General features: G+C 42.1%; 1 protein-coding gene across 1 annotated transcript; it reads left to right on the plus strand.

Annotated features, from left to right (window-relative positions):
- The first annotated feature begins 1,073 nt into the window (after window positions 1–1,073).
- Window positions 1,074–22,707, plus strand: LOC117551624. The gene is made up of 7 exons (XM_034224560.1): window positions 1,074–1,192; window positions 2,178–2,307; window positions 7,198–7,291; window positions 7,643–7,767; window positions 8,741–8,883; window positions 10,264–10,461; window positions 22,590–22,707. Exons 1-7 carry the CDS (start codon window positions 1,182–1,184, stop codon window positions 22,705–22,707), a joined length of 819 nt encoding a protein of 272 aa, XP_034080451.1. The 5' UTR covers window positions 1,074–1,181.
- Window positions 22,708–22,956: the final 249 nt, after the last annotated feature.

The raw sequence follows: 22,956 nt of genomic DNA on the forward strand, positions 1-22,956 counted from the left end.
ATTTGAAAGTACGCAGCCGAAAAAAATCTGCCTCTTCCTTCAGACTTCCTTACAGAGCCCCTCCTCCAACACACACGACGAACGCGCACATGACCAATGAGGGCACGAGATAAGTTTGTGCACAGATGGAAGGCTGACAGGCAGGTAGGCCATCCAGTTATTTTAGCCGGGCCGGCTCAGATGATTGGTCGTGCTTATTACAGCGCTACAGCTTCCACAGATGACTTTTTTTTTTTATGTAGGCCTATTTATTGTCAAAGCATTTAATATATTCATTGCTATCGGGATGTTAAGAGCATTCCATGGAATATAACAAGAAGTGTTTCTGAAGTGAATTACCTACCCCACCTTTAAGTAATTATTTATGCTGAAGCAAGGCTAATGCGTCAATGATCTACTCTAAAATTGCTCTTTTTTTGCACCTCTTTACTTTTAATTAAATAAAACTGGACTAGTTGAGTAATGATTAGCATTGTTTCCCACTATCCCTTAGTTTCCACAGTCAGTTTAGACTTGCCACGGCCACCAGGAGGCTGAAGTCCTCCATACAGATATGTCATTCACAGAAAATGTATATTGAAGTAAAGTAAAGAAGTATTTTGGTTTATTACTCCGTTTTTTATTCATCATTGTATGGAAGTTTACTGAGGCATACATTTAGAAAACTTTATTTGCAGATCTAAGTTACAAAACATAATGGAATAAATACAATTCAAATAATTCAAAGTTGGTATGATAAGAATAAGAGGACCAAATTGAAAAATGGTAGAAGCTGAAGAACAAGATTGTAATAAGTCCCTGTAAATGTGACTGATACCCAGATTACTACACAATTAAACCCAAAAGTAATTGACTTTACTTTTTTTGGTTCTTACAAGAAGTGTTATCTCTCTTGTCAAGTAATTGAGCTTTCACAGGTCATTAACGAGTTGAATATTCATTTGTTGTCCTATATTGTTATACAACTGAACACTGTTGCCAGGTAACCAGCAGCCGTCTCACCTGCCGCTCTGGTGTCAGTCTGTGGAGCGAGCGGCAGCAGACAGGACGGACAGTCTTTCTCTCTCTGTGAACACTGACCGCGGCTCCATGGGAAACAGCTGCTGCTCTGACGGGCCACAGCGAGCCGCTCTCCATGCGTTAGAGAAGCCCGGGAGAATTCACCTCCAGAAAATTGGGACATGTCAGAAAGGTAAGACTCCAGGTATATCATGTTCACTGATAGTGTGGGGCGTTTGCCAGTTTAATTACATCAGGTTGAAGGGACCAGAGATAGGAGGAAGAAAATCAATGAATAAATGACTCGATGAATACGTTAATATGTTCTTAAGTGTAGGCATTATTTAATTAATATAAAGTGACACATATTGTTAGTTTTATTTAGATGTACTTTATTAACATGTATTCGCCTTTTTGTTTACTTTCCTATTTCTTTCATTTTCCCTTTATTTAATTATTTATTTATGTATTTATTGATGTATTTCTGTTTGTGTATTTATTTATGTATTTATTTATCATATGAGGCATTCAATCATTTATTTTTTCAGTCATATATGTATTCAATCCTTTTAAAAGAAAACATTTTAGAAAAATATTCACCATACATTTTGACTAAATGTATTTTCATATATTACCTTTTTAATACATTTAACGGCAGATAGTTCATTTATTGAGTCGTTTATTTTTGGCTATTTAGTTAAGTTACGAAAGATGTGTTATTATTTTTACCTCAAAATGACACCCCTTCAAAAGGTCACTTTATAGATATACATACTAAATTCTAGGTCTAATAGCCCTTCATTTATTTTTTAAATGACATACATACTTATTAAACGTAAGTAGGCCTAGTCACTTATACTAGGATTGCAAATAATACATTACCAAGAGAGGTCAAATACATTTCATTACTGTACAAGCAACACCAATTAAAGAGGCACCCGTGTCCGGCCATCCCCTGCATACAGGTGCTATTATGGGCTAACAGCACCTGCTCAGGTGTCTGCCACTGTCCTGGCAACAGGTCCTAATCTGCATTGTCAGGCCCAGTTCTCCGTAACTCTACCCACTCGGCCGGTGGTCAGGGTTTCAGCGCACAGCAGGGCTTACATTACGACAAGACAGCTGCCAAAAGATGTGAAAATGTCCCGAGTGACCCCGTCTTTGTGTTTCTGTCTCAGTTCTTCAGGTGTGAACACGCTCACTGGCAGTTTTCCCAAATCCCACTCCTCCCAGTGCTCTGACCTCCGGGTTACACGAACACCTCTCTCTGTGGACCAGAGTCCCGATTCTGGACTTGTAGCTACCCCTGTAAGAGGCATACACACACACACACACACACACACACACACACACACACACACACACACACACACACACACACACACACACACACACACACAGGGGCCAAAGCAAAACACTTCACAGGCACTTTTAGAATGACTCCTTTTTGGGGCCTGATTTGTTGTCTGTATAAAGTGGGGCCCCCGGTTGTGAGTGGGTAAACAGAATGACATCCCCAAATAGAGATAATTACCTAAACACACACGCACACACACACACACACACACACACACACACACACACACACACACACACACACACACACACACACACACACACACACACACACACACATTACTGTAAGCCAGTTATCCATTGGGGCTCTCCTAAAGGCTTTTTTGCTACGCGTTCTTTAGCTTTGCTTCTTCCATCTTTTTATACCTTCCTCTTCCACCTCCTTCTCTCATCTCCTAATCTTTCCATTCCAGCCTTCCCTCCTCTTCCTCCCTCTCCTCTTCATCCCTCTCCTCTTAGTCCCTCTTCTCTTCCTCCCTCTCTGAACTGATCCTAATATTCTCTGTCTGTTCCATGCTCTCTCCATTTTACCCCTCAGGGCACTGGCCTCTCGCCTAGATAGATTTGGTACCCTCTTGACTATTTGAATGAAGAGAGATGAAAGCTGGCATCTTACCTAACCCTCCCATGTGCTTTTTTAAACATTTTTGTTACATTTAATAGCATAAGTTTAAGTTTAGAAGTCTCATTTAGACACTTTTTAACAACTGCCTTTTTTATGACACATACAAGCTTCAGCCATTTACCAGAGTATTACTGACATTTCTTATTTCGCAGAGCAAAGCGTTAAACATTTTTCAGCTTTTGTTAACCACAGACTTTTGCACAGTCGAAAAAGGTTGAACATTGTACTATAGTTGGGATATTTGTTTTGCTTGTGTACATAATGTGCGGCAGTTGCCCACTCCTTGATACTTGTTGTCATTTTGCTTGTTTCCAAATGTGAGCTGAATGTCACAATTCCCCTGAGTTGATTGGAGGTTATTCAGATCACCTGTTGCACAGGGTGTTTGGACTGGCTGTTAATTAAGAAGTGAGAGCAGCTTGGGGCATTTCTAGAGGGTTCAAAAGAGGCAGGGAACTGCTGATCCGATTCTTCCTCCATTATATGCAAGCTTCTTGTCAGCAGATATTGTCAGAAAGAAACTCTGGACTTTCCCCCCCCTGAGACTTTTTTGTTGTTTTAACTTTTCTAGTTGAGATTGATTCTGAAACCTACACTGTAAGCCACAATAAGTCAACTAAAGTCAATTAGGGCAACTGATTGCCTTAAGTATTTTAAGTTAATTAACTAAAAACTTACATTTTTCAAGAACTTAAATATGTGGATTAAATGCTATGTACCTATTGATTACAGTAAAATTAAAATGGCTTGTTAAGTCAACTGAAATGTATTCAGGTACTGTGACTTAACCATTTGAATTCACCTCTACCAATGGATTAAGTTAACAGAACTTACAAAAATAAGTACTCAAACAGTCTTTTGGGTTAACTGAACTCAATATTTATTATTAAGTCAACTCAAATATGTTCAGTTACTGTACAGCAATGGATTAAGTACTCAAACATACACTTTTAATTTGACATGACTCAATATTTGTTAGTCTACATTTTAATTTCTTTAATTACACATAAGTCAAACGCATTGACTTAGTCAACTCAAAATCACGTAACTTAAAACTTAAAAACATTGAGGATATAACAGCTCTAGTGAATACATGCATCAGTTATTCGTGAATGTATCCTTGACTCACAGTAAAATAGTGCCTGCACACTCCATTTTGTAAATATTTTAATTCATGAATTCTTCCTGCATAATTTGTCTGTTTGACTTCAAATTTGGTCTGGACGATCACAAGACCTTGAGCACGAACATTAATCAAAATCGTGAGTTTTCATGAAAAGACTTTGCTGTGGGTAGGCTGCCATTTTGGCCATTATACAAAAGATAAAAAAAATTGTATAAATCAGACGTTGGTCTATTGTCACCAATTACATGTGGATGATGTTGGTCCAGCCATGAAAACATCTAGAGGCCAATGATAGGTTTACCCCGCCCCCTACACTGTTACAACACCCCTTTCATAAGTCATGAACTGTTTGTCATAGACCCTTTTGGGAGATATCGTAGCACTCTGCGAGTTTCTGTTTCATTTACGATGGTTTGCTGCTCCCCCTACTCTTTAGCTCTGACCACTCAAATCACTCATGCCAAGTGGAAGGTTTGGTTTCTCTCTGATGAGCTTAAGGTTACCCGCCTGTAACTCCGACTCACGTAGAAGTGCGAGGGGGGCCGTTCAACTTTAAATGTTTTTACATTTTTATTTAATTGGGCGTTGGTTCTGAGGCTCCCTCAAGCTATAATCTGGGGAATCGGTACCACCAAAAAGGCTTCAATGTTTGCTTGTCATCAGGTGCAATGATAACAAATTAAGGTGGTCTCATTATCAGTTGACAGTTTTTGCCTTGCACCTGAACACGTTACCATATATCTCGTCTGAAAGAATTCCAATCAACAAATTAACTAGAACTCCTGAATCCACATGTTCTACTAATCAAGCTCATCATGATATTATATGTATTTAATTCCCCAACCACCTATCCAACAATTGTATTGGTGTACGTCATTCTGCCAAGTTTGGTTTTTATTCCTTTCAGTATTTTATACTTATGCTAGTCAAAAGTGAGCTGGTGCCCTGGGGCTGTTTGCGAGTCAATGAGTAGCAGGTCACTCCTGTGTCTAGACTCTAGAGTAACAGAGGAAGGTATAAAGTTACAGACAAAGTAAGGTCGAATGAGATGAGTGTATAGGGGGTTGAAAAGGTCATGTCGGGATAAGAGTTCCTGCATCCCACTGAAGTCAAACGGATAAAGACAATTAAATGTTTTAGGACAAGCAAAGAGTAGATTCACTTGCTCAATTAATTTAATTAAAATCTCACATGGATTTGCTAGTTGATCGTCTACACAGTGTGATGTGATACCTGAAATACTGCATTGGCAGAAAGATCTGTACTGGTGTGTAAAGATATGAAAGATAAGGGGTGTAAGAAATAGGAGGCTGCCATCATCAGATGATAAAACATTATTACTTCTTGTCAAGCATCAGCAAACCTGAAGGAGTTTGAGTAAAAACTTCACCTTGTTAACACATAAAGCAGTATTGGTTAATGGTCTAAGAAATAACCCATTGATTTAAGCTTCACACTAACTGCACGCTGAGGGAATCCAGTTTAAGCCGGCCCTAATGGAAGCTGCGGTAGATTAAGCTTTAGTGTGTGTCCTCTACTCCCAATCACTGGTGTCTTCGGCATTACACTGAACGGTACAGAGGGCTTTGTTTATGCTGAGTTGTGCATCATATTATACAGCCTTTAATAGTTGAACTCATTGCATTCATTAACTTTAAAAAGACATATTATACAAAGGTATATATTATTCTTTAGTTCCTCTACTGGGACATGTCTCCATGCTTTAATGTTCAAAAAGCTCTTTATTTTCCTCATACTGTCTGTGCTGCAGCACCTCTTTTCACCCTCTGTCTGAAACTAGAGCCCAGTCTGCTCTGATTGGCTAGCTGGCCGGCTCTTTTGTGATTGGTCAACTGCTTAGAGATGTCCTTCTCATTAGCACGTACAATGTGTTGGAGCGCTAGCCAATAGAAGTGTGAGTGTTACATAGTGATGTCATAATGTTCCGGAAGTAAACAAAGGAGTCCAATGGAGGCGTTTCAGGCGAGGGGGGGGGGGGGGGGGGGGTGGGAGAGAAACTCCCTATGGAGAGAGAACACAGGGATTTTAGCTTTTGCAGACCATTTACATGCACTAAAACCTATCCAACACTACAGGAAAAGGAACACCCCATAAAGCATAATGGGGCCCCTTTGTAAAGAGCTGAGTGACAGTTAGGAACCATAGCCGCATTGACACCGCAGTACTTTTCCCACTTTGGTTCCGATATAGTTCCGAAATGTCGCGTTCACACCAAAAAGAGCCGGAACTAAAATTAGTTAATGAAAACCTTTTCACCCCCTTTTCCGTCCCTGCTAGAGACCAGGGACTTTCGTGGGAGAAAAAGGTTCCTATGTCTGATTGGCTGGGCGGATTGCAAACCACGCCCCGTAAAACTGCCAAAATGTTTTTTGAAGCCGCCATTTTATTATCCTCGCATTAGCATTATTAGCATTAGCATTAGCCCAGCGCAGAAACGCAGAGAGACTAACTTATGGCAACACAAAAGAAAACGTGGGAGCGGTGGAGATGAGGAGGTGTCGGCGTTCTGGCGATTTACTCGCCAGTCCCTAACTCCGGGGACTTCCGGCCGGGGACTTTGGGCGGCAGTATACGCCGTGAAGTGGTTTGCGGCCTGCCAGTAAACCCAAAGCAGAAGAAGAAGAAGTGACGTCAGCGGCTTCATTTGCCTAATCCTTCCCCAGGAACTTATTCCGGTGTGAACACGATCTGTACTTAGTTCATGAGAACTAAAGAGTTCATGAGAACTAAAGAGTTCTCATGAACTAAAGAGTTCTCATGGACTATGTTCTGATGAACCTTTGTGGGAAAAGTACTACGGTGTGAATGCGCCTCTTGGTTACACTTTTCTATACCACACATCTCCACCTGTGACCTGCCATCACCATACATACAAAAAATGTCACATATCATTATTCATCTTATTTTGAAAGAGCACATACGATATTGTTCTGTATTGGCCTGGGTACGTTTTGGTTCCTTATTTATAACGGGAAGTTACTATTATTTGAAAACTGAACATCCTGTTGCCACTCATTTGCCCTGTGAGTGACCACAAAGCTCACCCTGCTCTCTTCTTCTTCTTTTTCAGCTTCCCTCGAGTCGTTTCCGCTTCGTGTCTTGGCATCGCCTGGAGCAGTGTGATGTAACGGGCGACCAGCTGACCTGCCCCAGGGTCAGAGAAGGTCTGGATCACTCTGAGAAAACCCCTACCTGTGCACTTTGATCGTCCAGAGATATCCACTCGAAGTTTGCTCTTTTTGCTGCAGTAACTTTGGATTCAAAGAGACAGAATAATAATGTAATAAAATAACAATAAGAGATTACAGTTTTCTAACTCATGCAGTTCTGCAATATGGTTTCTATGTTTGAGAGAATGAACTTAGAACATTATATTTAGTTTTTGCAAGCGTAAAAGAAAACAGGAATTCTTCAGCCATTCATTGGAAGCAACAGACCTTTAAACTACAATCAGAATAATCATGTAAACATTGTTGACATTACTTAATTATTTTACTACTATGTCATCATTAAAGGGCCATCAGATGAGGAGCTGTTCCAAAGAGAGGGGGATGACCTCTGTTTAGAGAGAGGAAGGAGGAGGGAGGAGGAAGGACAACGATGGGAGGATAGACTGCAAGAGAACTGGGAGAACTGTCTGGTAAGTCAGGTGTGTGTGTGTGTGTGTGTGTGTGTGTGTGTGTGTGTGTGTGTGTGTGTGTGTGTGTGTGTGTGTGTGTGTGTGTGTGTGTGTTCTAGCATTACTATACTTGTGGGGACCTAAATCTGTTTACATAGTCACGTGTGGGGACTGGCTTCCCTTATGGGGACAAATTGGAGGTCCCCATGAGGGGAATCATTAATTTTAGGGTGAAGACTTGGTTAGGTTTAGGGTTAGGCATGTGTTGGTTATGGTTAGGATAAGTCTCCAGGAAATGCATGTAAGTCAATGTAATGTCCCCTGAAGTGATGTATATGTGTGTGTGTGTGTGTGTGTGTGTGTGTGTGTGTGTGTGTGTGTGTGTGTGTGTGTGTGTGTGTGTGTGTGTGTGTGTGTGTGTGTGTGTGTGTGTGTGTGACAAAGATGGATAGGAAGTTATATTTTACCAAGGGTTGAGACAATCAATGGGAAAAACAAAGGTTATCAATGAAAACATGCTTACTCTACATTTTAACTATCTAATAACCCATTGGCTATCATTCTCCTCTTGGTGCAGGTAACAATGCTTCTTTGTTCAGATGTAGCGAACACATGTCCAGGCCTAGACTTCTTTTTCATTTAGCTGGTCAGTCGTTTAATGCCCGATTAGCAACTTGAGATCCAATATTGGATATGTGATGAGAGACAACGTCTACAACCGGATTGTTTTACAAGAACACCGTTTACTAGATAATTAGAAACAGATACCAGGAAGCATCTGATACCAAATATCATATGTTTGCAGAATCTGTTGAAAGACATAACAATCTGTTAATCAGGAATATAGAATGAGTGAAAATGTGGCGTTATATACTATTGGAGGTGAAAAGGTAATATATAATTAAAATTATAAGAGCAATGAATTAATGTTTGGCGCTTGCTAGAGTTGTGACAGAGGCTGATGAAAACGTTCTCTACCCGTCTCTCCCCTCAGGAGTTAAATCTGTCCTACCAGGGCTTGGGTGACCCGTTCCAAAAAGAGAATTTCCTCCGGATCCTCCGCCGGTTGATCCGTGTGGAGAAACTACAACTTGTTGACAACTCCCTCACCAACCTGAGTTCTGTACGTCTGCCAAGGTAGAAACTACACTACCCAAACTGCACCAGTTTAGCGCTTCTCAATATAACCGCTGTAGTCTGATGGGAAAGCTGTTTATTTTGGACACTGACACTTACATATATCTGTAACATTTAGGTAGTCTCCATGTTCTTCTGTCTTTGCCACTTGACATAACTAAGTTGTCATTTTTTCATTTGTGCAGTTTCCCATTTCCCGTAAATGTAGTGATTGGAAGACTCTTTCAATATATACACTATGGCTGACTTTCAGTTTAATAACATATATTTCTTCATGTGGGGTTTCTGATATTGTGCCAATTAAGTAAGGCAAGGCACATTTATTTACATAGCACTTTTCAACACAAGGCAATTCAAAGTGTTTTACAAAAATGAAAGACATTAAGAGCATGTGAGACTGACCGTTGAGCGGCCCAGACCAAGCAAGGAGGCAGAGGCAGAACGTCCAAAAATATAACCCGACGTGGGCATTTATTAAAATCATGTGCACAAAGTTCACAGCCTCAATCCTGCTGTTCCCCTTGCACACATCCTGCAGCCACAAGGATCTCACACACACCCAGTTACAAGGAAACAGCACCTAAATACACACATACTAACAAGACACAGGTGAGGGGGGAGGAGACAACACAGGACACCAGGTGCACACAATCATCAGCCACAGACATCAACATATTATTTGCACCCTGATTACTCTCAACCGCTGTCATCCTTACACCAGCATAACTACTCTCGGCGCTCTCGCAAACTCCCCTATCTTTTCAGGCGGAGCCGAGGACCCGACCAGCACCTGCCAGACAACATTCCAATAAATACGGTTTAATCAGTTAAAAAAATACTACCTCAATAATTTGTATAAATGATGTGCAAATATGTAATGTCAACTGTACTGTGCAATCACGCTAATAAAGTGCAATATTACCCGGCCCGAAGCCATCAGTCCATAGTGACTTCGTCCTTCGTCACAGAGCATAAAACACATTAGAAACATTAAAAAGCAAAGATAATAAAACATTAATAGTTACAGTGCAGTTTAAGATATGAATAGTTCAATTAAACGCAGCGGCAAAAAGAAAAGTCTTCAATCTGGAGAGTGAGAGTTGCAGCGGACCTGCAGGTTTCTGGGAGTTTGTTCCAGATATTTGGCAATATCCCGAACCAAATTCTCACATTCCTCTTCCCCTAGTCTTCCCGTGAAATGATAGTTCTTTTGACACTTTTCTAACCTTTTTATATTCCTTTCATCCATTTTGCAGACAACACATTTTCCCTGTTTTACTGTTATCCGAACCCACCTTTGACCTTCAAACCACTTTTACCTGCCTGTCTGTTCATAAAGCAATGCCTTAACCATAACCGCATTGTGCTTCCTCCTTGCAGGTGCAGAATGCTCAACCTGCAGCGTAACCACCTGCTGTGTCTGCGTCAGCTGCCAAAGCTCCCCGCCGTGGAGCACCTCTCTCTGTCTGAGAACGCCATCGGCTCCCTGGGGGGTCTGGGGGCTCTGGGGATCGGCCCGCTGCGCTCCCTCAACCTGAGCCGCAACCCCGTGACCTTCACTCAGGACTACCGTGCACGGTGAGCGGCCGGACACGTATGAAGAAGGTGGATCAAAACGAGGGGGCAGGGGCAGTAAAGTTAAAGATGGTGTAAAAGGTTGTTAAAGAGAAGGCTTTGTCTTCAAAGACCTTCGAAGAGATTCATCGATGCAACCCGTATAGCAAGCGATAAAAAGATGTGGTGACAGGGAAACATTGGGACAGGTTTCTTGGAAATGATGGCCTTTTATCTGGCGTTATAGCAGAGAGTAAAAAGATTTTAATTTCTTAGACAATGGCTGATTGTAGCTGGAAAATGTTGTAATTGAAAGGGGCTGTGATGCTCATTTTCAGGTTCATATTTGGTTTCATGTTGACTGTGACATGTCTTCATGCTTTAATGTTCAAAAAGCTCTTTATTTGTCTCATACTGCCTGTGCTGCAGCACCTCTTTTCACCCTCTGTCTGAAACCAGAGCCCAGTCTGCTCTGATTGGTTAGCTGGCGAGCTCTGTTGTGATTTGTCAACCACTTAGAGATGTCCCGCCCCTTAGCCTATCACGTGTTGTAACTCTAGCCAATAGAAGTGGGAGTTCTATTTCGTCCCTACTGACCGCCAGAGGCGGTGCTTTAGCACTGGATATGTCCATCGCACACATGCGCAGTTCGAGTACCTAATAACAACAAAGTCACCTGTGACCCACGTGACTACGGCTACATAGGCCGGCGTCATTAGTGGATCGGTTTCTTTTCATCTTCTCGCTTCGCGAGAGTACCGCGGCTACATTCTTGTAGCCTACAGCGTTCAGGTTTGAACGTTTGATCTGAGGGATTTCTCTGCAAGCAGCTGGCCGTGGGGCAGCTTCGCGACTGACAGTAGTGATGGCAAAATGAAGCTTTGAATGAAGCATCGAACCACTTGGACAATTGTGTCGGAAATAGGTTCATTTCTCGAAGCTTCAGTTACAGCAACCTCTCCTGGCGAAGTGCAAGGCTGCAGTGGGGAATAGTCAGAGGTTTTTAGAAATGAGCTTATTGCAGAGAGTATAATTCTATAGCCCCAGCGGGTTGACTTAGCATAAAGACTTGAAACAGTAGAAAGCTAACGTGGCTTGATGTTCGATGCACACACACACTAAGACTGAATATCATGTTCTATTTGCAATTAAAGATTGATAATTGTGTGTATTGGGTTATTGAGAAGAGACTAGAGAGTGCTGGACATTTCTTTGGGAGGAGAGGGCCTTTTATCAGTTATTAAAGTTGAAAAGCAATGATTAAAATACATCCATTCCGGGCTTTGAACCAGCTGCGCGGAGGACATTGCCGCATCCTGGCCGCCGGCTCAACCCACTGGGCTATCTATTCCTTGAAATATTGGACTGTTTTTATATTACTGATAACTGTCTTTTTGTTCACAACTTCTCCACATTTCGAAGTGTTTCCCGAGCCAGAACGACCTATCTTTCTTCCTGGCTTGCTCTATAATGATACTACAATTCAAATGCAATACCAACAACAACTCAACAGCAACAACGCAAACTACGACAACAACCCACACATTGCGCATTGTTTAGACGAGGCAGTGCATTGAATAGCGTGAATGGACCGCGAACCAGTCAAGTGATTCATTCAGGAAATGAAGCAGTTGCTGCTTCGGACGTCACATGTCACGTGATTTGAAGCAGTTGCTGCTTCGGACGTCATATGTCACGTGATTTGAAGCAAGCTTCGAAGCACTGCTTCTATGGAATAGGAAGTCCAGGGTTGAAGCTCCGTTCGAAGCTTCAGTGTCAAACTGCCATCACTAACTGACAGTCGTAGCTACGGGTTCCGCATCCTCCAGGAGCTGTGGCCGGCTGTGCGCTGTGCAGAGCCTCGATCGACAGGTTTGTGTCAACTTGTTGCTGGTGATGGCTGTGTCCCCGCACCCTCTCCCAGCTAAGTTGTCCTGATTGCTGTCTTATTTATTGTTTGGCTTAGACTTTCTGGTGACGACAGTGTTCCCGCTTCCTTTACATTACATTACATTGCATTTAGCTGACGCTTTTATCCAAAGCGACTTACAATAAGTGCGTTCGTCCAACAAAATACAACTTGAAGAAAACAGAATCATATAAGTACATCAGGTTTCATAGAGCAAAAACATTTCAAGTGCTACTCAACTGGCTTTAGAAAAGCCAGTCCTTTATTAGTATAAAAGTGCTTCGTTAATAGTTCTATCGCTCGAAGTGGAGTCGAAAGAGATGAGTTTTCAGTTTGCGCCGGAAGATGTGCAAGCTATCTGCCGTCCTGATGTCAATGGGGAGCTCATGCCACCATCCTGGAGCCAGGACAGCAAACCCACGTGTTTTCGCCGTTGGGAACTTGGGTCCCCCTCGCAGCGAGGGCGCAGCGAGTCGTTTGGCTGATGCAGAGCGTAGTGCACGTGCTGGGGTGTACGGTTTAACCATGTCCTGGATGTAGGAAGGGCCAGATCCATTCGCAGCATGGTACGCAAGTACCAGTGTCTTGAAGTGGATTCTAGCAGTTACCGGAAGCCAGTGAAGCGAGCGTAGGAGCGGAGTAGTGTGGGAACATTTAGGAAGGTTGAAGACCAGACGAGCCGCTGCATTCTGGATGAGCTGCAAAGGTCGGATGGCACATGCAGGTAGACCAGCCAGGAGGGAGTTGCAGTAGTCTAGGCGTGAGATGACGAGAGCCTGGACCAGAACCTGAGTCGCTTTCTGTGTCAGCTGGGGACGCATCTTCCTGATGTTGTAAAGCGTGTATCTGCAGCAACGGGTTGTAGCAGCGATGTTTGCAGTGAAGGACAGGTTGTTATCTAGGGTCACACCCAGATTCCTTGCAGTCTGAGTCGGGGAAACAACTGAGGTGCCGATGTTGATTGTTAGGTCAAGAGTGGGACAATCTTTTCCCGGAAGGAAGAGCAGCTCAGTCTTGTCAAGGTTGAGTTTGAGGTGATGAGCAGACATCCACTGAGAGATGTCAGCTAGACAAGCAGAGATGCGTGCGACGACCTGGGTCTCTGAGCGGGGAAGGACAGAATTAATTGGGTGTCATCAGCGTAGCAGTGGTAAGAAAAACCATGCGAGCTAATGACTGATCCGAGCGAGTTTGTGTACAGGGAGAAGAGGAGGGGACCAAGAACAGAGCCCTGAGGGACCCCTGTAGTTAATTGACAAGGGTCGGACTCAGACCCTCTCCAAGTCACCCTGTAGGTACGGTCTTTGAGGTATGAGGTGAGGAGGGAAAGTGCAGAGCCTGAAACTCCAAGTTTTTGGAGAGTGCGAAGGAGGATCTGATGATTCAGCTTCCTCTCCCATAAAGTTGCCCTTATTATGCTCTTTTGAAAGTTCTGCTTGTGGCGTTGTGCCTGAGCTATCATTAGCATTTGACATTTAACGTCCCACAGGAGAACGGCACGCCTGAGTTTCTGTGCCCTGTGCGTGCCCTAGCAGCGTATATTGGTGCTACGGCCCATATACGACAGTCAGAGCAGCTCTTCGTTTGCCATGGCGGCACGAGAAGGGGCTGTGCTCTCTCCAAGCAGTGGCTGTCCCACTGGGTTGTGGATACAATCTCACATGCCTATGGGGCCAGTGGCCATGGAAAAAAAAAAAAATCTAAAAACCCCAATACTGTAGAGTACAAGTCAGAGTGATCAAATAAAATAAATGGTGAATCAGACAGAGTTGTCTTTCTGGTATTTATTTGAAGCTTCAAATATATATATTACAATACAATAAATATAGACACAGGTCCCACAGAGTGTAGAATAATCTGCGCGAGTGTGCGCAGTTCAATATGGCAGCAAAGTTTATATAACAGAAATGATGAAAAGGTAAGAAATCTGTCTTCACACGGTCACATTGTTATTAGACACCTGGCCTTGAGCTGTAGAAGTTCTCGTGTGACTTTGTGTGAGTCTCAACCCAGTAGCCAAAACAGCTCTGTGGCCTTGAAGTAGAGTAGATAGAGGAAAACAGCACATCTAACCAAATGAGAAGCATTTGGTTTAAACATATCAGGATAGAGTGGACATTTCCACTACATTCCCCCCTTTTGATCATACTTGATCAATAAAAAAAACAAATGACAGGATAGACTGATATAACACATCAATGAATACACTCCATCGCTGGTTTAAGTAAACACATCCCAAATATATCATAGAAAATTGGCTGTTTTTGTGGAGGACAGACTCCAATATAATGTAAGCATACAAGGAGGAGAGTACACTTGATACACATGATTATATTGATTATATTGTAGTGTCGGTATCAGACTCTTCTGATTCTAGCTGGTCTATCTCACTGTGGCGCAAAGGATTGTCATGTAATGGAATAGCAGTATACTGAACGAAAGCTGAGGATACCATGCTGGAAACGCACTTCTTCAGTATTGGGATAATCAAACAGACATATAATATGACACAGGTCAAGAGCAAATTGGTGCTGCATGAGCATGTTCCTAGAGGCTATTATGAATGGGGCATGACCTGGAAGCCTTGCGTCGTCTCGTAAGTGAGGTTCTCTAGCCGAACGTGTAAGGTATCTATGTTATGGGCTTTTTACCTTGTGGTGTTCGTGGTGTTGGAACTCTGGGTAATGATGTGTCGTGTACATTAAGGACGTGAGGACAGTGACTGCTGGATTCAAATCCACTAGAGTGCATGTACCTATCCAGAGGGGAGCCAGCATTTGATAGAGCTTGTCGCCGCACAACCAAACGTAATCTTGTGGCGAGCTAAACCCAGCATCACTGGGCCAGGCCAGTTGGAGGGAAATATGGTTAACATCAGGGAATGCTACGTTAGAAAGGATTCTTCCAGGGACACTGAATATGCAATACGAGATATTGTAAACACCGTAACTGCACTGTGCTATCTTCCCATCCCTTAGAGTAATGTTACCAATCCCTGTCTTGACCAGCCCCTCTGCCCATGTGGTTCGCCCTGCTCTCCCCATGTACCTCTTAGATACCTCGATTTTGGCTGACATGCTGTGTGCTGACCATGGATACATAAAATATAGGACTAGTCCTAACACAATTATCATGGCAAGTATGCAGAGGAACCATTTTATGATTGTCCAGGCTCTCCGGTAGTATTGCTCACGGTTGCGTTGTCGTTTTCCCAGGCGAGCCGTCATCACGAGGTGGGAATGCTCCATGGGGTGTGTGTGTATTCCCTCGGTTGATTTTGTGACACGGACAGTCAGACTCCGCACACCGGTAACACAAACGAGGAACCAGAGCATATGGAACCGCTCAGCTGGCACTCGCTCGTGACACCTTGTGTGTAGTGTGTTTTAGTGTATGTAGTGCAAGTGTGGTGCTAGTGGTGACTAGGACACGTCACTTGTTGTCGTCTTCCGTTATGGGGGGATTTTGGGGACTTTATCTAAATCAAATTCAAGCACTTTTCAAGCATCTTACAGCTGTTGTAAATTACATATTTATATGCACATACTCAAATGAGTATTTCCCTACCTCACATTAACTCAGATGTTCTTTATGCTATAAACAACCAAATGTGTGTTTCGTGATAGCATTCTACACGAGGATGAAAAATTAAAGAAAAGAAAACTAAGTTTAATATTAATATCAAAATGAGTGATCTGTACATCTAAAAACCCAATTCAAGCGACCTTTCACCTCCACTTAATTAAATGCACTGGTTGCAAGATAAAAATGTGAGTTAATTGATTTAGATAAAATCCCCAAAATCCCCATAATTTGCAAAAATTAATTTATAAATTGTGTTGATGTAATAATGTTGGTAATTACATCAACTTAATATTGTGTGTCATTTGAACTCTGATTTCTGCGTTAAATTGACTTCAAACTAAATTCAAGTTGAGGTATTGTAATGCAATTGGCTTGATAACTTAATTGTTCTACACCTTGAGTTAAGGATTTCAAATCCACTCCCACTTAACTTAACTCCTGGACAAGTTCCCATAGTTAAGACAAATAGAAATATACAAAGGACATTTTAAGGTGAGTGTCATCTTTTGTCATTCAAATACAACTTGAAATTCAAACTCTCCTGATTGAAACATCATGTGTTGAAATAAACAACTGCAGTTCAAAATTAAAAAGTGAATTGCCTAATATTTTTGTTGTGGAATCAATTAATTTCTTTCTTTAAAGGCAAAAACATGAATAAGCTAAGAGGAAAACCCTATTGAATACAATATTATTTGGAGCAACTTAATTTACAAATGGCTGTCAACTTAAAAACATCTGTCCATGTTCAACATGTGGTAATTAAGTATACACAACTTAAGATTACATTTAAATCATACGGTAAAACAAGTTGGAACTTTTGGAGTAATCAACTTAAAAACTTGTGTTTATGCTACCAATTATTAAGTAAGTGGTAATTGAAAACACCTGATTGTAGAGGAAACGCCTTTTCCCCTAACTCAAATAACTTTGTTGCTTTAACAACATTTCATTAGAAGTTGTCTTAACTCAATAACCATCGATGCAACCTATTGCCTTGATTCTCTTTGTTAAGCCAAGCATTTGTTTTTAGAGTGTACGTAGACTGGGCCTCCCATATAACCTGGCTGAGCCGATATAAAAACAATCAGCCAAATAACTTCTCAAAACATCATTGATTACTATTTTTTTTTTTAGATATCTTTTAGGTTGGCAGTGAACATAAGTCAGAGGTACATGGTGTACTTTTCCTTCACCACATGTATTTAATACCTTTAGTTACTTCACAGATGTGGATGAATGATGTGAAATATAATCAAGTGTTAATACAGACTTTAGTTCCACCTGGAGTAAATCCACAAGCTACCCTGCAGTATACAAAGTACTTCAAACTAGCTGCACCTTTACCAGCTTTGAGAACACTTTAATGATCAATCATTATAAAACATATCATATATATTATTCTGAAATGGACCAATCTGCACAATGAATACTTTTACCGTATTATATTTTGATAATACTTTTCTACTTCTTCTTGAGGAACATTTTGAATGCAGGACTTTTACTGTACCACTCTGGTACTTCTACTTTTACTCAAGTACAAGATCTGAGTACCTATAATTTCACTAAAAGATCTGAGTACTTATTCCACCTCTGGTAGTGTATTAGTCTGAATTGTAGCTACAAAATCACGCAGAGCTTCATAAAAATAGCCTCACAATGGTAACAAGTGGAAAATAATATTTACAAATCTGTACAATGATTTGTAGGTAATTTTGACTACTCAAAACACCTGACTTATACAAAGGAAGACTGTGTTCATTCTACAATTACATGGGATTAAAGCAACATGTAGTTTTACTTGTATAATACTTCCATTTTGTATAAAAGACAGTTTGTTTTCATCTGTTTTCGAATAAACAAAGTATTGGCTTCCAGAATATTAAACTTGTTTCGGCAAATTCAGATGATAAATACACTTTGAAGCTTGTAACGGCATAATTACAAGCAGAGAACGGACTAATGTAACATCACAGCAAGCATAACAACAGCCGTGTGTTATGAACACATACGCAAGTATGACATCATCTGTCGCTTAGTGAGTTATCTGAAAGCGTTTTCCCCTCTCCTGAAATGACATGACCCAAAAATGTAACTGTTCTTTGTACATATTGGAGTTTAGACAAACTAGCCTTCTGGCCTTCGGCTGCGAGGTATTTTAACAAGGAAATGGTATCAGCTCCACACTGTTCGGCTGTGGGTGCTATAAATCATGAGGTCATCAAACTGGCCTTGTATGAGAGCGGTGCCTTTAGAAACTTGGAGAGAGACCAACCTTGTACACAATGCCTGGTTGTACACAGTAGACTTGACACAAACGTGTGAATGTGTAAGGTTTACCCTTATATTCAAATGTGAACAAAATTGACTGTCTTTGTGTACAGGAACACTAAAAAAATGCATTTGAGAGATCTTATGACAGTAAAAAAATGCTGCAGAGGCTGGAACTTGGGAAAGAATCAGATAAGGATGTAGGACGAGCGGGCATGCACAGCTGCATTTACTGTAAATCCTGGACAAATCTCCACTCGTCAGGAGGTTTTGTCTCTGATCTTTTTGACAGGAAACACTGGAGTGCGTACCGGAATCGTTACACGGAATAATGACCCCTTGTTTAAGCAGAGAGGTAAACACTGGCCGAATGCCATCAACAGCTTCACGTTTCAATGGGTACGGGGGTTGATTTGAACGGAACGTGGACATTAAACATACGTCATATCTGTGAGCTGCCCAGAGTGAGCATGGCCCATCTGAAAACGCGGCAGGAAGCTCAGAGATATGAGAATTACCTCATCATCCTCAACCAACAGCAATGTGCGCAGAACGGCTACGTTCGTGCACATTTTCATTTGATACACGTCACGTGACACATGTACATATTCTGTGTGTGTAGGTGTCCAATCAGTGACTGACTCCCAATCTTTAACGATTGGATCCAAATCCCTCTATCTCTCAGTGGGGCCCCTGGCTAGTGAAATGTGTGGACCGCCCCTGGGATTTGACACAGTTTGTGTTGTGTGGGTGTTGGGTGTGAGTGCAACAGGAACCAGCAAACTCCTCCAAGCATAGTTTTAAGCATGAGCTCATCATTCACACATTCTAACTGAAAACTCTCATCATTTACACGGATCATCAACAACGTTAGCACGTATAATGCAAATGAGAAGCCTCCATGAACACAGCAGGTGGAAAAACACGTTGATCAGTCAAACGCAACAACGCCTGAGAATCAGGATATGTCAGCAGCCATTATATACACATTCACACAGTTCTTTATCATCAAATGCCAGTTTTTGAACCATCGTAGGAGATGGCTGCCGGACTTTAATACCCTCATTTGTGGAAAAAATGAGATCTAAGCCGAACCGGAGAATCAGATCTCTGCCCAGTAAATTTATTAGGCAGACGGAGGATAAAAGAAACTGTTTTTTTACTTATGTGGGAAATGGATTGACTATCATCACCGTTATCTCCACTCTGAAGTGATACAAAAACTTCTCCTTTAGTCACCCCAGCCGCTCCTATTGAGTGCATAAATCTACCACTACATTTGCAATCAGGCAAATCTGCCCTTTTTACTATAGAACATCAACACCCATGATAGCTCAAGTTAGTGTGGGACATTTCTTCTACTTTTACTCAATAACCATCATTCACACATTTTCCAATTACTCAATAGCATGATGTGTGTGTGTGTGTGTCACTTCCCTGGTTCGAACGCTGGCTGAATTTCCGTCTCGCTCGATCGGGTCCCCTCCTCCCCATCTGGTGTAGGTCAGTCTGATTGTGAATGGCCCTGTCCTTGCTGTCCCCCTCTCTGCCTCCACTCGCCAGTGTTCTGTGAGCAGTCCCATAATCCAATGTTCAACACTGCCACACTTGAAACATCTTTCGTCAAATTAAGGTCTTGCTTCTCGTCTTCTGCCTCGGAAAACCTCTTCTTTCTCTCCCTCGGTATTGTGATCGGCCAGCATTCTGCGTAGCTTGCGCTGTGTCTGTGAGTCCGTTGAGAAAGGCATTACTGAGGTGTGTTGCCCAAACACCTGCTTGGGCTTCGGTTTGTTTATCCCGCTGTTATCCCCATCTACTTGGGGCTGATGGGGGTGGACGAGCTTACGGGGAGTCTGTTGACTGCATGGCTGGGACTTGTAGTGGCGGTGGAGGTGGTTGAGGTGGCCCAGCCGGATTGCCAGGGTTGTACCCCGGGGGAGGGAAAGGATACCCAGTCGAGGAGAGGTCATTCAGGCCTGCAATGGAAGAACACAGAGATGTCTGGGGTTTACATGGTTTTGTAAATAATTTATTTTCCTTCTTTTCTTCACATTCATCTTCAACCTTAATATTTTCTTTAATGCCCAAGGCCAACTGCCTTCTTTCACGGCATTCTGCTTAATCCTCCCAGTATTTATTATAAACACTTTCTGTGAGTGTCCAGTTTTCTATATAAGTCTTTTACTTTATCTTTATTTTTATTTCTACTTCTTCTTGTAATTTATTCTTTAGGTTCTTGATTTTTTATTTACTCAAAAAAAAAACTCCCTTTGGAAATCCGAACATTTCCGTCCATATATTTAATTTAGACAGACTGTCCTCACCATATTTTACTCTCATGACATCCACAATCGGACCCTTAGGGGGGTGTACAAGCCCCCTACTCTACTTTGCTCCCATGACAAAGTCTCTAGATGTTACCAAACCACCCCTGACAAAACAAGGGGTGTTTAAACACCTTTCTTTTCTTTTTTTCATCCGTCGATGATGTGATATTTGTTTCTCAGTACAACGAACTCGGAAGGCTTCCAATACTGGGATTTTGGGGACTTTATCTAAATCAATTAACTCACATTTTTTATCTTGCAACCAGTGCATTTAATTAAGTGGAGGTGAAAGGTCGCTTGAATTGGGTTTTGAGATGTACAGATCACTCATTTTGATATTAATATTAAACTTAGTTTTCTTTTCTTTAATTTTTCATCCTCGTGTAGAATGCTATCACGAAACACACATTTGGTTGTTTATAGCATAAAGAACATCTGAGTTAATGTGAGGTAGGGAAATAATCATTTCCGTCCATATATTTAATTTAGACAGACTGTCCTCCCATATTTTACTCTCATGACATCCACAATCGGACCCTTGGGGGGGTGTACAAGCCCCCTACTCTACTTTGCTCCCATGACAAAGTCTCTAGATGTTACCAAACCACCCCTGACAAAACAAGGGGTGTTTAAACACCTTTCTTTTCTTTTTTTTCGTCGATGATGTGATATTTGTTTCTCAGTACAAATCACGCAAAAACTGATCGTAAACCCACGATCTACGACGGGATAAACCCTACTTTCGAGCAGTCCTTCTCATAAATGTCATGGAGTTTTAATTACGTTTAACTTTAAACAATTTAGACACTGCACTTCTCACCCAGTATTGGAAAGCCTTTTTAAGTCCGTTTGATCTCGTGAAGTCAATCAGTTCCACCCCCGCCGCTGGTCCTCTCGTCCCGTACTGTTTTTGTCGCGGGGTAGAGGGAATCCGAGGATCCTGGAGCTACCAACCAGCGTTCGTAGGTGTTCCCAATCGAACTTGCAGAGACCCTGCTCGCAGCGCCAATTGTTATGGAAATCTAAAAACCCCAATACTGTAGAGTACAAGTCAGAGTGATCAAATCAAATAAATGGTGAATCAGACAGAGTTGTCTTTCTGGTATTTATTTGAAGCTTCAAATATATATATTACAATACAATAAATATAGACACAGGTCCCACAGAGTATAGAATAATCTTCGCGAGTGTGCGCAGTTCAATATGGCAGCAAAGCTTATATAGCAGAAATGATGAGAATGTAAGAAATCTGTCTTCACACGGTCACATTGTTATTAGACACCTGGCCTTGAGCTGTAGAAGTTCTCGTGTGACTATGTGTGAGTCTCAACCCAGTAGCCAAAACAGCTCTGTGGCCTTGAAGTAGAGTAGATAGAGGAAAACAGCACATCTAACCAAATGAGAAGCATTTGGTTTAAACATATCAGGATAGAGTGGACATTTCCACTACAGATGTCACTCTACAAGGAGCATCTCAACGTCTTGGGCTGCCCTTAGAGGGGTGTCCCTGGAAACCATCTGCGCCTCGGCGTCGTGGGCATCGTCTGGCACATTCTCCAGGTTCTACCGGGTCAATGTCGCCACTCCCCATCCTTTGGGCGTGGTCCTGTTGCCGAGCTCCGCTGCTTCCAGTACTGAGCAAGGGCTTGGATTCTTCATGACATGGTTGGTATAGGTCATCCAGTGCTAAAGCACCGCCTCTGGCGGTCAGTAGGGACGAAATAGAACGATAGTTACGGCTGTAACTACGGTTCTATGAGTCCCGGATGACCGCCAGAGTTTCCGGTCACTCAGAATTCTTGTGTGCTTGCGAGAAGATTCTGGGAACCGATCTACTAATGACGCCGGCCTATGTAGCCGTAGTCACGTGGGTCACAGGTGACTTTGTTGTTATTAGGTACTCGAACTGCGCATGCGTGCGATGGACATATCCAATGCTAAAGCACCACCTCTGGCGGTCATCCGGGACTCATAGAACCGTAGTTACAGCCGTAACTATCGTTTTAAATAGTGATGTCACCATGGTCCGGATCTTCATTCTGCTTCTTGTCTCTTTGCAGTGTTTTCCTGTGTTTGCCAAAGCTTGAGATCCTCGATGGGATCCCAAAGCTGCCAGAAGACTCTCTGCCCACCAGACTACAGTTCCCAGAAACCACCAGGATGTGCAACATTTTATGACCCTGGCAGCAATGAACAGGCTTCAGCAAAGAACTCTTCAACTCACACATTGTGTCTCTACAGTTGCCGAAAAACACTGACAAAGCCGACAATAGAACTGTATTGTGTAAGTGCTCCAAGGCCATGCAAAACCCTTTTATATGCAGTACCAATTATACATAGTATGATTTATCTTTGGTAATGATATTTTTATACATTCTATCCACACATTTTGATAATAAAAACAACATGTCATGAAGTCTTGCTGCT

This window comes from Gymnodraco acuticeps, unplaced genomic scaffold (genome assembly GCF_902827175.1).
Source record: "Gymnodraco acuticeps unplaced genomic scaffold, fGymAcu1.1, whole genome shotgun sequence".
NCBI lineage: Eukaryota > Metazoa > Chordata > Actinopteri > Perciformes > Bathydraconidae > Gymnodraco > Gymnodraco acuticeps.

What these genes read in the sequence shown, in the direction of transcription:
- LOC117551624 (XM_034224560.1), top strand. An exon ending in CTGGACTTGTAGCTACCCCT is followed by an intron (nt 2,308 to 7,197) that starts GTAAGAGGCATA and finishes CTTCTTTTTCAG; the next exon opens with CTTCCCTCGAGTCGTTTCCG. An exon ending in CTGCCCCAGGGTCAGAGAAG is followed by an intron (nt 7,292 to 7,642) that starts GTCTGGATCACT and finishes TCATCATTAAAG; the next exon opens with GGCCATCAGATGAGGAGCTG.